We start from the raw sequence: 15,681 nt of genomic DNA, 5'->3' as shown, positions 1-15,681 counted from the left end.
GAACCAAGTCACCCTGAGAAGTTCCGTAAAGGAGCAGAATCAAGCACTTCGTCTGCCCTTCCTGTACAAACGATACCGCTGGTAACTGAATAACACAAGGGTGGGTCAAAAATTATCCACACTCTGGCTGCAGAATGACTCACCCACATATAAACAAATGTGTGTGTGTGTGTACACATACACACTCTTCACAGAAGTCTTTCAGGTAATAAATGAAGAAATGGTAAAGTCAGAATACAACCCACTGCTGTGCAACCCTTAGGGGATCAATGACATGAATAAATCTCTGCCAACAGCACAAAAAGAGAGGCCACCGGACACCACGCACCTGCTGATGGAAGAGCACACCACCACCTGTGCAGCAGTCTTGCCAGAAAAATCCAACCCGCCTCTGAGCCAGCCTCAGGCTCTGACACCTTACAGGAAACAGAGGACAGAGGATGGTGTTCAAGGACACCACAGGACACAGCTGTTAAATCCAGGCAGGGGACCCCAAGATACACCCCCTGGGCTCTTCATCAAGCTGCAAGGAACAAAAGAGGGATGGAGGGGAAACCAAGACTTCAAGAGAGACTGAAAACATTTACCTAAAAACCTTATTTGGATACTAAATAATTCAAAGAAGTTTTTAAAAAAAGACATTTCTGACATATTGGAAATGTAAACATTTAATATCTGATACTAAGGACTTTTTTTTTAGATAAAGGTTTTGCAGTTATGTTTTTAAAAAGTCCTTATCTTTTAGAGACACATATTGTCTATTTAGGCTGCCACGACAAAACACCCCAGATGGAGTGGCTTTAACAACACAATTGTTCTCCTCATCGCTCCAGAGGCTGAAGTCCAAGGTGCCTCTGACTGGGTTCCCGGTGAGGGCTCTCCTTCCTGACTTGTAGAATGCAAGTGCTCTCCCAATCTCTCTTCCTCTTATGAGGTCAGGGACCCCACCATAAAGTCCCCACCCTCATGACCCAAGCTAATCCTGATGACCTCCCAGAAGGGGAGCGGCTAGGCTTCAATACATGAATTTGGGCGGGGCACACAAATACTCAGTCCAGAACACATTCATTTACTAATAAACGTGTGGTGCCCGAGGTCTGCTTCAAAATCACACAGAGCTGGAAGGAATGGGGGGCTTAAAGAAGGCTGACCATTCAATCAATTGCTGAAGTTGAGTGATAGGTTTGTTGGGTTTCTTCACATGATTCCTCCTTTTTTTTTTTTTCTTTTTTACATATTTGCAAGGTTCCATAATAAAAAGTTTGAAATGTTAACACTTCTGCCGTTTCTCTTCCCCCTTTCTCTTTCTCCTTTTTTCCCTAGCACATATCACCTTTTACATCATATAATTCACTATGTATACACACTATCTCCTCTTGCTAGAACATAAGCTCTAAGAGGGCTGGGGTCTTTGCTCACAGGTGTAACCCAAGCACCTACAACAGCGCCTGGCACGGAAGAGTGTGTGCGCCTAGCACACATTCGCTGACGGGGACTCTAGCCCAACTCGCTCATGTTCTACACTAGGCAACTCAGGGCCCCCAAAGGACAGGATATCCTACAGCAGATGCAATGACGGTGCTGGCTGTCAAGTTCTCAAAATATGAATTTAATTTTAGAATGAGTAAGATTACAGCTTACTACTCAGTACGGCTGCCCTACTCAATTCTTCGATTGCTGAACTGAAGGAAATGATATTTGTATTTTTCTTAACTCTATGGCAAACGCTTTCCCTCTGGGATAATTTTAGGGACAATCCCCCCTTCCGCGTGGGCAGACAGCGTCTGACGCCCTGACCGCTAAGTAAAGTCACGGTGGAGCAGAAGTCAGTCACCTTGCTGCTGGTCCTCGCTGCACAACCAAATACTGAGGGGTCCTGGTCAGGCACAGGGAAACTGGCCCCAGGTCTTCAACCTCAAAATGACCCGCTGGCCCTTCCCACTGTTCACCTCAATGCTTAGAAACTTTCGAGCTGACCCAGCCAGACTAAGAGTGCCTACAAATGGTAGCTACAGATGTAGTAAAAATTGTTACCACAAGGCTCTACCTAAAATTCCAGATCTGAAATTTATGCAACAACTTCCAAACACTAAATAGATCTGCTAAAAATAAGAAAAATTTCCAAACATATAACATGCCCTTGTGAAACCAAGGTCTAAGCCTGTCAGTTTCTTCATAATTTCTCTGCACTTTTTTAAAAATTTTGCAAACAAGGACCTAAAATAATATTGAGGAATGAAACACCATGTAATACATTCATAGGAAACCAAATAAAAGCATGTATTTCCCTAGGGGGGAAGAAAAGGAAAGAGAAATTGCAGAAAAGGTTCATCTTTTCCTAAGAAATCATCCCACCTTGTGTCACCATCTCAAGGCCGAAATTCCAGATGTCAGGGTATTGCTCCTTGGCCAGAAGCACAGGGAGGACAAGCCTCCAAAGACAGAAGCGACATAAAACCAAAGACACACGCCGCGTGCCGCCCAGTGTGCACCTGGATGCCGATGCAGACGCTGCAGTGAGGGAGTTGGGTGGGGCACCCAAAAGACCCATCCACGTCCTGACCCCCCAGGACCTATGAATGAACCTTATTTGGAAAAGGGGTCTTCAGAGATGTGATTAAGCTCAGGCTCTCAGATGAGATCACTCCAAGTCATACATGGCTGGGCCCTAAATCTAATGACAATAAGTCACTTGTCAGGTCAGATAAGAGACAGGAGAGAAAACGCAGGGAGACAGAAGGCCATGTGAAGACAAGGCAGAGCCCGGAGGGATGTGGCTACAAGCCAAGGAATGCCAAGGGTTTCTGGCAGCTGGGAAGAGGCAAGAGAGGGTCCCCACCCACCCCACCCAGAGAGCCTCGGGGGGGGGGGGGGAGCACAGCCGTGCTGATACTCTGCTTTTCAACTTCTGGTCTCCAGAACTGTGACAGAATAAATTTCTGTTTTAAACCATCCAGTTTCTGATAATTTGTTACAGCAGCCCTAGAAAATTAATACATATGGTACAAAATGCAAAAATGGAACGCACATCTTTCCTAGCACTACCCCAATTCATCTTTTAGATATGTTTTCGGCCATACCTCTTATATGTCAAAGTAAACACAGCTGAAGAGGCAATTCAGAAGAGGTCCAAGCACAAATAAACACATGAAAAGAACCTCACTAATCATCAGGTATATAACACCAAAACAATTCTGACAGCCTTGGGCTGGGCAAGAAGTTCTTAGATATGATATCGAAAATATAATCCATAGAGAAAACACTGGTAACTGCACTTAATCGGAATTTAAAATGTTTGCACTTCAAAAGACAGACGAACTAAAAGACAACCAAAGATTAGAAGAAAGTATCTGCAAATCATACCTCTGATAAAGGAGGTATATCAAGAAAATACAGTGAAAGCTTCCAACTCCTGCAAACGTGCAAAGCAGCGCCACTCACAACAGCCAGGAGCTGGCAACTACCCAAACGTCCACCGAGTGGTGAATGGACAAAACAGGCGCGGTCCATCCACCCAGCCAACACTGGTCAGCAACAAGGGCAGCAGACCAGAGCTGGTGCAACACGCGCGACCCTCAGGCACACTGGAGAGTGAAAGAAGCCGGAGAGAACACCGCATTCACTTCTCTGAAATGTCTAGAAAACGCAAATGGACAGGGACAGAAAGCAGACTGGTGGCTGCCTATGCCTGGGGATAGGAGCACAGATTAACTGCTAACAGGTTTTTGGGGTGATGAAGATGTTCTAGAACTGAATTATGGTGATGGCTGCACAACTTTAAACACTTACGGACAGAGGATTACACACGTACAATGGACATTAATTTTATAGTATGTAGATTAAAGTTCAATAGAGCTGTTCAGAGGAAAAAAAAAAAAAAAAAACCAACTGTGACAGTTTTTTCCCATCCGTCAGACTGGCAAAATTTAAAAAGATGACTCCTATTCAGTGGGGCAGAGTGTAACTCAGAGGACAGTCTTCTCACAGGGCGATCTGGGAGCAGGTTTCAAAATTTCACCTGCTTCCCTCTGACCCAGCCAGCACACTTCTAGATTCCATTCGTTATAATGAAATGCATTCCTGCTTTACGTACACACTTTCAAGGTTAAAGTTTCATTTCTTAAAGTTACAGATATATCTTCTTTCCAAGACTTCATCCACATGGCAGGCTGACAGTCCCTCAGTCCTAAACGTTCCACAGCAGAAGCTGAATCATGGACCCAAGAACGCTCTGGGTGGGTCATAGCTAAATTCTACTGACTTGTAGTAGAGAAAGCATATCTGAACACAGCTCAGAAGGACCACCTCAAAGATTATGGTCCCTACCAGACCACTGAGCTTCTCTTTTACTGGATTAACATGTATTTCCTCGATTCAAAAACTCCAAACAGAGAATGTCCCAGTATCAAAACAAAAACAAAAACAACTACGTGCATAGCAGTTTACCTAAAAACAAGTCTGAGTGATCAGGATTCAAGCTCTCCAAGCATCTTTCTATGAAGCCATCTGATCTTGATGAGACATGTACTTAAAGAAAATAACTTTACACCATCAAAAGCTCCTACCTTACGGAGGCATTCAATGATGTATAACACAGTTTCTCCTTTAGAGTAATGTGTACTCATTTATTGATTTAATTTCTTCAACAAATATTTACTGAGCACTAACTACGTGCCCAGTACTGCCCAGGTGCCAGAAACACAGCAGTGAACGTACCAGATGAAGCTCCCACAATCCTGAACCTCACACTCTATCTAGTTCACAGGCAGCCTGGGTTGGGGTGGAGAGAAACAACCAACTACGAAAAAACAAACGTTTCTGTCAGGAGTGCTGAGCCAAGAAAGAATAAAGTCAAAGGGGTGCCCAGGAGCGGAAGCGGGAGGGAAGCACCCAGGGGGTCAGGAGGGCGACGCGGGCACAGGGGCTGCAGGGATCGCGTGGTTTAAGGCACAGCCAGGAGGCCAGAGCCGAGGCCAGGGGCTGGTAGGTCTCGGGGGGTCTCACAGCCCACAGGAATATCACACTGAGAAGGTGCGTGGCCCCTGGAGGGGCCTGAGCAGAGAAATTCTATGCTGTGACTTGTCTCTCAGAGGGACTGCCTTCAACCCCAGCCCTACGGTCAGGCTGGAAACAGGGCAGCCAGCTGGGAGGCTGCTGGGGTCCCAGGGAGGGATGAAGGGGGCCAGGGTTTGGGGGAGCAGCAGTGAAGGTGGGGAGAAGGGGCTGAATTCTAGATCACTTCCAGAGATAAAATGCTATTTGCTGGTAGTCAGCTGTGAGAGAAAAAGAGAAGTTGGGGATGACTCAAGGTCATTAATTTTAAATTTAAAAACCAAATATTCCCTAAGACCAAAATACATTTAAAATCCACGTTAAGAGCAGTTCCAAAGGAATGCTCTGACTGAAAGTGGGGACGAAGGGAGGAAAGACAGAAGGACAGGTGAGATAAAGGAAGGAGAGAAAGCCCAGGAGGCTCTGGGCAAACGGTAGCAGGGAGGCTGTGAGGCGCGAAGGGGAGACTCTGCGGCTGCGCAGTCCCCATCCCCGTCTGTCATCTAGACCCAAAGCCCCGGCCACAGCAGAGGGCGTGGAGACCAGCAGGGAGCCCCCAGGTGACAAGCACCAAGTCGTGCAACCCATGTGAACAAACACTCCCTCAACTGGCAAAAAACTTTCTTTAGACAAAAAATTCTTCAGTAAGTCACTTGCCTTTTCAATAAAAGGCAACCAAGTTGGCCTTTCCCACCTCTCGCTGTGTGGACTAACCACCATGCTGTGAACTACTTTCTAGGAAAGACTGGCTCGTGTGTTATGTCTGCCACGCCTGATTATTTCAGAGATTCATCCGTGCTTAAAAAAAAAAAATCAGACCCTTGAGTCTCATCTGCATAATCCAAACTAGAAACTCTTCAGAAACACATCTTGTAAACCAGGCATGTGAGCTGAAGTTCAAACGGAAAAGGAAGCTTTTCACTTCTAAATTATCAGTTCGAATCCTCCCTAGAGTTGGGCTAACATACTAGTAACATGGGTTCCCAAACGTGTACCCAGGTGCCTCAGGATACCGCCGCAAACCCACAGAGGGCCCAAAGGACGTTCCCCATTTATGAGAGGAACAACAATACTAGAGATGTCCCAGGCCCCAGCTGAGTTAATCAGTTTCAGTACTACATCATGCTACATTTCTTTCAAAGACATCATTATCATTACAAAACAGGGTAGCTGCTGTGATAAAAGGCAAGAACCACCCCCCTCAGATAAGGAAAGCAGCAGTGTCCAATATGATTCCCAGGTGAGAGAAGTTGTGCAGTGCCCAACAGGTGCAACCATCCCATCAGTATGTTACTGTGGTTATCTAAGAATGAAATAAAAATTTTCCTCCAATTCATGTGTTTTTTTTTTTTTTCAAATAACTACTGCTGGGACATAATACTTAATAAAATTATTTGAACCTAACTACTTAATAAATGGAATTATTAAATATTCTTTTTAGCCTAGAGGTGCCATGAAAAAATTACTTAAGAAACTAAAGCCACCGTAAACAGAGAAAACTGAGAAATCTCTCCTGAGTAGCTAATAATTTTTTCTGCACTTTCATCACTCTTCTGAGTGCTTTACACATATTCTTTCAACCCCCGTATCAACCCTCTGAGACTGGTACCATCCCTATCCTTATTTCACAGAAGAGGAAGTTGTCACATATAAGTCCTACCAGTCTTTAACCATGCACAGTTAAAAGTGATTTCTAAAGCAAGGGACGCACAGGTCATAATGCCTCAATTCCTGCCCTCCGAATACACCTCACAGAACTGAGGTGTCCTCAGGAGAAACATTTCTCCCACTTTGCAATAGCTGATTCCCTATTGGCTTAAGAATTCAACATGGGACTTCCCTGGTGGCGCAGTGGTTAAGAATCCGCCTGCCAATTCACGGTACACAGGTTTGAGCCCTGGTCCAGGAAGATCCCACATGCTGAGGAACAACGAAGCCCATGCACCACGACTACTGAGCCTGCACTCTAGAGGCTGCGAGCCACAACTATTGAGACCACGTGCCACAACCATTGAAGCCCGCTCGCTTAGAGCCCGTGCTCCCGCAGCAAGAGAAGCCACCACAGTGAGAAGCCCTGACATGGCAATGAAGAGTAGTCCCCGCTTGCCACAACTAGAGAAAGCCCGCACAGCAGCAATGAAGACCCAATGCAGCCAAAAATAAATTTAAAAAAATAAAAAATAAAAATGTCCTAATGCTTCAAAAAATAATAAAAATAAAAAATAAAAAGAGAGAGGGCTCCCCATCGAGCTCGGGGTGGGGGGGTGAAAAAAATAAAAAAATAAAAATTAAAAGAGAACATTTTACATTACTTTTCCAGCAATGAAACTGATAGTGGTTAAATCACAAGCGCCATATTTTCATGCTTGATAGAAAATTGCAATGTGCAAATTTAAGAACTTTAACCTACGGGGAGGAAAAATACTCCAACCAGGTACACAGCACTGTAGATCTGCTCGTTTTTGTTGCTTTTTCCCCTTTTGAAAATTCCTAATGTCAGATCTGGAACCCTAAATACAGAGATTGAGAAAAATTAAAGTGGTGACATGCGATGTGACTGAGTGAGAACAGATCGTCTGAACGGAACATTGTTCTCTCTCAGATACCACACAATTCCACGTTGACAGCATGCGCTATCTTAGGTAGGATGCCGACAGCCAAGAAAGAAGAGCCACAAATCAGTGGAATTACAACAGCTTTGCCTGCTAAATGAGATAGCTGGAAAAGGAACATCTCTTTCCTAACAAACCCTCAGATGGGAAACCTCGGTCTTTATTCCAAAGCAGAGAAATGATCCAGTGGCTGGAAAAAACAAAAAAGTCTAAGCTCTAACTTACATTTAGACCACATGGGCCTGCTGGATTTGTTTCAGATTCACTGTGCATCATTCTTCATTAGTAAGTTATACCAGAGGTATTCAAGCTGCTATGAGCAGGTGACTCATCGCCCAACATCATCATATCACTAGTACCGCAGGCTGCTCGGCGGACATCCCCGTGCATTTCAGACACATCCTCGGGTATTTAGAAGCTTCACCAGGCCTGGAAGTCTAAGCAGATCCTCCACCAATGTAGTCACTCTGCACCAGAGGCAATTAGGCAGCAGCTTCGGAAAATTTTAATTACGGACTGAAGACCATTAAAACTTTTAGGTAGCTTCAGAATATCATTACAATAATTTAGCAAGGTTTTCGAGTAATGATTATTCTGTTTACCCCTAATCTCTGGGGACTTTCCACTCTTCTCAGGCCACAAATAAACACTTCCTAAATGTACCTGAACCGCTAACATCCTACATTCTTCTCAGAAAGGCTGACACACTATTGATTTTCACTCCAAGTAAAACGTTCTAAATTCTGTGAAAAAAATTGAAAACGAGCATAAACTCTGCTTTCATTTTACAATGTACAAACACAAACCTCCTCAGGGTAAATGGCTGGAAAAGTATTAAACAGACTTTTGAAACTAAAATGCTACATACTAAGAGAGCTCCATACACAACAGCAAAGCCTCTAGACGGATTTTTTTAAAGCAATTTTGCTACCACCTTTGTCTACGTTGCTTAGACTAGCGGCTCCTTTCAAACCAAGTGCAGCTGAAAGCATGAAACAAGATAAAGAAAGTGTGACGTGGAACCAGGACAGCAGTGCTCACCAGAGCTTAAGTCCCAGACACACCAAAACGGAATTTCAAGTGCAAACTAGGAAGTCAGCCTTTCTAAAGTTAAAAAACCTTTAACTTTTAAAGGAATCTTTTTCATTTTTCAAGCTAACTTTCTCTGAAAGTCTACTGAAGCCACTTTCTTCTCTGAGACTCTAATGAATGAGTGGTTGTGCCTTTTAAAACAGAGATACCAGCAGGACAGACAAGTTTTAAATACTGGAAAAACCTCCACCAACACAGCTTTTACAATAAATTTGTAGGAAAGGAAACCATCCTTTAGCTGTCTTCATGCATGTGCGTATGAAACTAAACATTAGACATGTCTCAAACACTACTAGGATAACACTTTACCCATTTAGTCAAGTTCAACCCAACAGAGCTTTAGGAACTTTCTCTTCAGATGTTTTTACATAATACCTGTAGAAACATTGCTATGAAAATGTAAACTAAGGGGTGTGAGAGATTAATTAGACTTGCGGATTCCTCTGCAAGCAATATTTATCCAGCACTCACAGGGGGCAAGGCCCTTGGGGAGAAGTCTCCAGGGTCTGGAAGGCACGGAAACCTAACAGGAAGACCACCCCAGCCTGGCTCCTCTTCCCTGAGGATGCAGAAAGCACCTGGGAATTAACTGCAGGGCCTCCAGGTCAGCTCTGCACACACCTGTTCTCTCGGACAGAAAGTGTAATCTTGAGTAAGACTTTCAGTTGACAAGTGTCCTGGTGAAAAGAGAAAGCTTGGCTGACCTACGCAAGGGTCCGAACTTGGATGTGACACCGTCCATTTCCCTGAGAAAGTTTCTCAGCTAAAGATACAGCAACAAACTTCAACTTTAAACATGCAACTTCCCAGGGATCTGACAAGCGGAAGCACACAAGGAGAGCACCCATGAGTCAGAAAAAAGCGAGAGAGAGAGAGACAGGAGGGTGGCTCAAGACCTCCTGAGCCGCCCCTGCAGCCCGCGTGCCTGCCCGACGCGGCCCCGGAAAGAGCGCTGCCTTTCAGCGCGGAGGACCACTGGGAACAGCTGGCTGGAGAGAAGCAGCCGCCAGAGGTCTGCAACGGCCCCCCGCAGGCCAGCAAAACGTCAGCCTGCACTTCGGGACTCTCCGTGAGCCCGTGCGTTTGAAAGCATTCAATTCTGCAGCTTCGACTACAGACATCAGAGGGAATTTTTTCTGTAACAGAAAACAACTCCCTTGTGGGTGCACACATGTGGCACCAGGAAAGAAAAAAAAAAAAAAATCCACACCCAACACGGAGGGGCGGCAGCCCGGCGCTGCAGAGCGTGGACGCGCCTCCCCGCCGCGTCTGTGACACAGGTCTCCGCTCCGGGCCGGCGTCTCGGGGCGCCCGCGGGGAGGAGCCCCCGGACGCGCGGCAGCACCCGGCCCCGACCGGGCCCCGCGCCGCCCACGGCTCAGCGCGTTCCTGAGCCGCACGCCCCGTGCGCTCACCCGACGGCCGCACGCAAGCTCCGCGCGCGCTCGCCCCCGAGAGCCCGGGATCCGCCGCGGGGCCCGAGGGAACCGTGGGCCCGGGGGAGACCGTGCCCGCCGGGCCGGACGGGGCGCACGGGGCACCCCCCACCCCCACCCCGGGGCGCGCCCTCGGTCCCGGGCGCCGTCCAGCCGCAGCCGCCGCCCCGGCCACACCTGCCTCCCGGGACGCGGCCCGGCCGGGAGCGCGGGGGCCGCGGGGCCGAAGACCCGGGCCGCGGCCGCCGCCCCCTCGCGCGCCGCGGGCACTCACAGGTGACGATGGGCTTGTTCTCCATGGTGTAGACCACCGGCGGCAGCGGCTCCTCAGGGGCGTCCATGGGCGTCCGGCGTCACCGGCCCGGCCCCCCGCGCCCCATGGGCAGCCCGAGGCCGCGCCGGGCTAGCCCGAGCCTGCGCGGCGCCGCAGCTGCCACAGCGACGCCCGCCCGGCCGCTCGAGGCAGCTCCAGAGCCGGCCGCCCGCCCGCTGTCGCCGCCGCCCGCCGGCCGCATCCACTTCCGGTGCCGGCGCGCGGCGGTACCGCTTCCGGGGCGCGCGCCTTAAAGGGGAGGCCTCCGCGCGGCCCGGCGCGCTCCTCCGACGGAAAGGCGGCTCGAGCCGCGCGGGGTCGCTGGAGGTCTCCCCGGAGCCTCCCGGCCGAGGCCCGCGCGGGCCGGCCGTGGGCGGACAGGGCTGGCTGGGGGAGGGCGGCCGGGACGCGCCCGGGAGCGTCGCCCTCCGGAGTGCCCGACGCCGAGCACGGCCCCGGGGGTCGCTGACAGCCGCGTGCGGACAGGGGGACCCCCCGGGGGTCGCTGACATGGGGACGGGGGGGACCCTCCGGGGGTCGCTGACTTGGGGACAGGGGGACCCCCCGGGGGTCGCTGACTTGGAGACAGGGGGACCTCCCGGGGGTCACTGACTTGAGGACGGGGGACCCCCCCGGGGGTCGCTGACTTGGAGACAGGGGGACACCCGGGGGTCGCCGACCAGCAGGGGGACCGGCGTGCCCATTTCTCGCCTGCGTGGCGCTGCCGCGCGTCACCTAGCCTTGCTTTTCCCGGAGGCCCGGTGCCCGCGGGGTGGGTTCATTGCCACCGCGGAGCTGAACGGCAGCTGCCCCTTGCAGCGCTCTTGGTCTTGCGTGTCTGTTATACCGGTTTTGTGAAGTAGGAGTGCTGCCGTGAAGCAGAGCAGGGTTATAGACCTTCTCAGGACAAGCCAGACCCTCCGGCACCACGTGCCCCCGAAGGCTCCTCCCTCTGGATTCCCGCAGCACTGGCTCCCTGCCTCCGGGACACTGTGAAATTCTGGAACTAGGGGCTGCCTGTTACTCGGGCCCCCACCCACCCCTACACCCAGCCACGCACAGCCTTCCGTGGAGTAGGCACCTTTTGGGAATGCCACAAAATAAAACCGTACTTTAACTGCACGCACATTTCTCAGGCAAGGGCAGTAGGTTTGGGCTAACTTTTGCAAATGAAATAAAGTACGTGTATGTGAAACAGTCTGAGTGTGAACACAGAGGCCGCGTGTGTGCAGAGTGTAGCGCGGTGCGTTGTGGCTGGGTGAGCGGGCAAAGGGCGAGGTCTAGGACAGCTGGAGCCTGGGAGGGAGCGCGCCGGGGAAGAAGGAGCTGAGGATGGGAGCCGGAAGTCTGTGTGGGGTCCCAGTGAGTGCTCGCTGGGTGAGATTCCTCTGGGCTTACCAGGAAGACAGCAGAAGAGGGCAGAAATCCACAAATTTGATGGAAAACATTGACTTACAAATCAAGAAGCTCAGGAAAACCTCAGTAGAATACCTACAAGAGAGGACTTCCGTGGCCTTGCAGTGGTTAGGACTCCTCACTCCCAATGTAGGGGGCACAGGTTCCCTCCCTGGTCGGGGAACTAAGATCCCACATGCCGCAGGGCACCCCCCCTACCCCCACCCCCCAAAGAAAAAGAATGCTTGCAAAGGAAACCATACGCGGGCACACTACAGTCAAATTGATGAAAACCGTAGAGAAAAAAACCTTGAAAGCAGCAGCAAAGAAAGACGTGTTACTTTCAGGGGAACAAAGTTTAGAATTTCCACTGACTTTTCATCAAACAAAAAACAATGCTATAAGCCTTTAAAGTGCTGAATTTTAAAACCTCAGCCAAAAACTATGCATCCAGCAAAAATACTCTAGAAAAGGAGCACAGATAAAGATTTTTCCAGCTACACTTGCCAGCATCCGTGGCTGGCAAGCAGGGACGACAAGAAATACTATTGGACGTTCTTGAGCAAGAGAGGAAGTGATACCAGACGGACACTTGGATGTACCGGAAGGAAGGCGGGCCCGGGATGTAACCAGCAAATGGGGAACATACATGATATGCTTTTTCCTTCTTCCCACAGTTTCCTTAACAGAAAACTGACGGTTTAACACATACTTAATAACTTTGTGTGATGGTTTTTAAATGTATGTAGAAGTAAAAGATATGGCAATGGCAGCACAAAGGATCGGGTAGATGAAGGCTTTCACACCTTTGTGAGTGTGTTACACTTGTGAAGTGAGAGATTTCAGGTGCAGGGTGAAAAGCGGGAGATCTTGAGAAGTGTCGTAAATGAAGAGAGAAGACGGAAGGAATACAACACTGACTGGACAGGCTTTGATGTGAGGTGCACATATTCAGCCCTAGAGCAAAACTACTAGAAAAAAAAATAATAAAAGTCTTGGCTGGGACTTCCCTGGTGGTGCAGTGGTTAAGAATCCGCCTGCCAATGCAGGGGACACAGGTTTGATCCCTGGTCCGGGAAGATCCCACATGCCAGAAGCAACTAAGCCCGTGCGCCACAACTACTGAGCCTGGGCTCTAGAGCCCAGGAGCCAGAACTACTGAGCCCACATGCCACAACTACTGAAGCCTGAGCACCTAGAGCCCGTGCCATGCACCACAACAAGAGAAGCCAACACAATGAGAAGCTCACACACTGCAATGAAGAGTAGCCCCCACTTACTGCAACTAGAGAAAAGCCCGCGCACAGCAACGAAGACCCAAAGCGGCCAAAAAAATGAAATGAAAAATAAAATGAAATAATATAAAATATAAAATAAGAACCCCATAGTGGTTACTAAGACCAAAAAAAAAAAAAGAAGAAGAAGAAGTTTTGGCTAAGAAGCCAGTAGAGGAAGTAAAATGGAATAATATAAAATATTTGATTAATCCATAATGGAGGCAGGGAAGGAACAACAGAAGAAGAAAAATCAGAGGACCAACACAGGGAGCTCCCTGGTGGTCTGCTGGTTAGGACTCAGTGATTTGGGGCCCGGCTCCAATCCCTGGTTGGGGAACTGAGATCCCTCAAAGTTGCGAGGCGAGGCCAAAATTTAAAAAAATAATGAGAAAACAAAAGAGAGAGAGGACCAACACAAATGGCCAGCTATCACATGAAAAGATGCTCGGCGTCCACTGTAGAGCAGGGAAATGCAAATTAAGGTCATGAGGACATATCATTCCACATCTGCTCAAATAACAAAAATCAAATAAGTTAATAAAATAAAACGGATGATACCAAACGTAGACTCCAAGGCCAGGTCTCCACAACTTTAGTCTATTCTAACAGAGAGCTAAGTCCAGAGATTCTGAGAAGACAGTAACAATTCTTCCTTCACAGCAAGGCCAACTCTCATTTGGAAGAATTTTCTTTCTGGACGGAGGGAAGGGTAGGTCAAAGCCCTCCCGCTGTGCCCCAGGCAGCACTCCACTCGTGGGCAGTAAGCGGACTCCTGGGCTATTTCCCACCCCACCCCCAGCAGACCTATCAGAGGTGTTTTGTTTTGGTTGGTTTCTCACATGGGAATTTAGAAAATGCGTGAATCCAGCACACATACTGGTTTAGCAATTCTTTTCAGTATTGGTGAAAATGATGCCCTTCCTATTCATCGATGTCCGTTCTTTCCTTTTCTCCTGAGACAGCACTTGTTTTTTTAAAGGTTGCTGGAACTTGAGCCCTAACGGTCTTTCCTGGCAGCCCGTTACGCTATCTCCAGGCTGCAGAGAGCCTGTTCAATTATGTGTTGGGCTTTTGCAGATGCTCTGTCCAAAGGGAGGCCCCCCAGGGTTTGCTCCGCCCGGCTACTCAGGCCCTCTCCACGGAAGGCTGTGCCAGAACCAAAGGGGAGGCAGCAAATGTCCACAGCAGGCTTCTTCCTAGTAGCTGAAAACTGGAAACCACCCAGCTGTCCTTTGAAAGGTGGCTGGTTACACAACGTGTGGTCCATCGGCGCCATGGAAAACTACACAGCAACAAAAAAGACTGAATGATGGGTACACATAACACCTGGGTGGACCTTGACAGCATTGTGCTGAATGAAAAACTCCAACCCCCAAAGGCTATATACCCTATGATTCCGTTTATGGAACATTCTTGAAATGACAAAATTATGGGCGTGGAGAAGAGGTTAGTGGTTGCCAAGGGTGAAGGCGGGGGTGTGGGGTAAGGAGGGGGTGGATGTGGCTGTAGAAGGGCTGCAGGAGGGACCGTGTGGGCATGGAAATTTCTCAGTCTGGACGGTGCCAGGTCAGCATCTTGCTGTGATATTGTGCTAGGGTTTTACAAGACGCTGCCCCTGGGGGGAACTGGGTCAATGTTACCAAGTCCAGACTTGTACCATTCACTGCTCGACAGGCCAATAAATAGAGAGACAAGGTGTTGGGGAAGGAATAGCGACTTTATTCAGCAAGTCAGCAGCCCGAGCAGAGGGTGGACCAGTGTCCCAAAGAACCATCTTGCCCAGGTTTGGATGCTAGTTTCTTTTACAGAGCATAGAGGGAGAGGTGAGGAGGTAAAGTAAAACAGGCCCTAAGTTGTTGCAAGTATTTCCTGGTTGTAGCCAGACTCCAGGAGGGGACGTGTTAATTTCTTCTTTCCTGCAGACATTTACAGGTGGGTCTGGTCAGGGTGTTTCCTGTGAGCTGAAAAAAGGTATTTTAGCTTACGCTCAGGCATGGGAGGCAGGGTTCCGGGAGGTGGGCCATCATGTACACTTGAAGCTGTAGGCAGCATCCCTTTAGTGATGAACTTGTAGCAAAAGCAATAGAAAACAAAGGTTAAAGTAAAAGCAGCAGATCCGGTATGGGGTCAGGTTGTTCTTCCCTGTTACATAAAGGGTGCATGGGACCTCTCTTACAGCTGCGCGTGAGTCTGAATGATCTCAAAATAGAAGCTTGACAAACTCAACTCACTTTCAAGCTGCAACACATGAGTTTCCAAAGACTCCACCGGTTGCACCTGTACCTTTCACGGCCGCTGGCTCCTCTCTCCGCACGTCCTTCGCTCGCCGGATGCTTGGGAGCAGCATCGTGGGCCATGCGCTGCAGGGCGGGGCAGGGTGGTCCTGACCCTCTGGGGCAGGTGTTTCCTTACATCCAAGCCTTCCCTAAACGGTAGCCTCAGGGGAGCAACTCGTCCACAGAAGGGAAACAGAAGTGGTCACAGTTATGTGGAGAAATAACCTT

General features: G+C 49.0%; 1 protein-coding gene across 8 annotated transcripts in view; it reads right to left on the bottom strand.

Moving 5' to 3' along the window:
• The window catches only part of TRAPPC10 (trafficking protein particle complex subunit 10), a 78,817-nt gene extending 68,126 nt beyond the window's left edge, over nucleotides 1-10,691 (bottom strand). Inside the window, exons 1-3 of one of the 8 annotated variants that reach the window (XM_057696525.1) lie at nucleotides 10,467-10,691; nucleotides 7,890-9,892; nucleotides 7,463-7,562 (exon numbers count right to left, since the gene is read on the bottom strand). In XM_057696525.1, the coding sequence (XP_057552508.1) occupies nucleotides 7,463-7,562; nucleotides 7,890-7,940 (151 nt within the window). In that variant the 5' untranslated portion in view covers nucleotides 7,941-9,892; nucleotides 10,467-10,691. Of the gene's footprint in view, nucleotides 1-7,462; nucleotides 7,563-7,889; nucleotides 9,893-10,466 lie in introns of those variants that run through there. The other 7 variants (XM_057696526.1, XM_057696527.1, XM_057696528.1 and 4 more) reach the window with 7 other exon arrangements.
• Between the last annotated feature and the right edge of the window lie 4,990 nt (nucleotides 10,692-15,681).

This window comes from Hippopotamus amphibius, chromosome 10, assembly GCF_030028045.1.
Source record: "Hippopotamus amphibius kiboko isolate mHipAmp2 chromosome 10, mHipAmp2.hap2, whole genome shotgun sequence".
NCBI classification, from domain to species: Eukaryota; Metazoa; Chordata; class Mammalia; order Artiodactyla; family Hippopotamidae; genus Hippopotamus; species Hippopotamus amphibius.
Note: the sequence above shows the minus strand (reverse complement) of the source record. Positions and strands in the feature narration are given on the sequence as shown.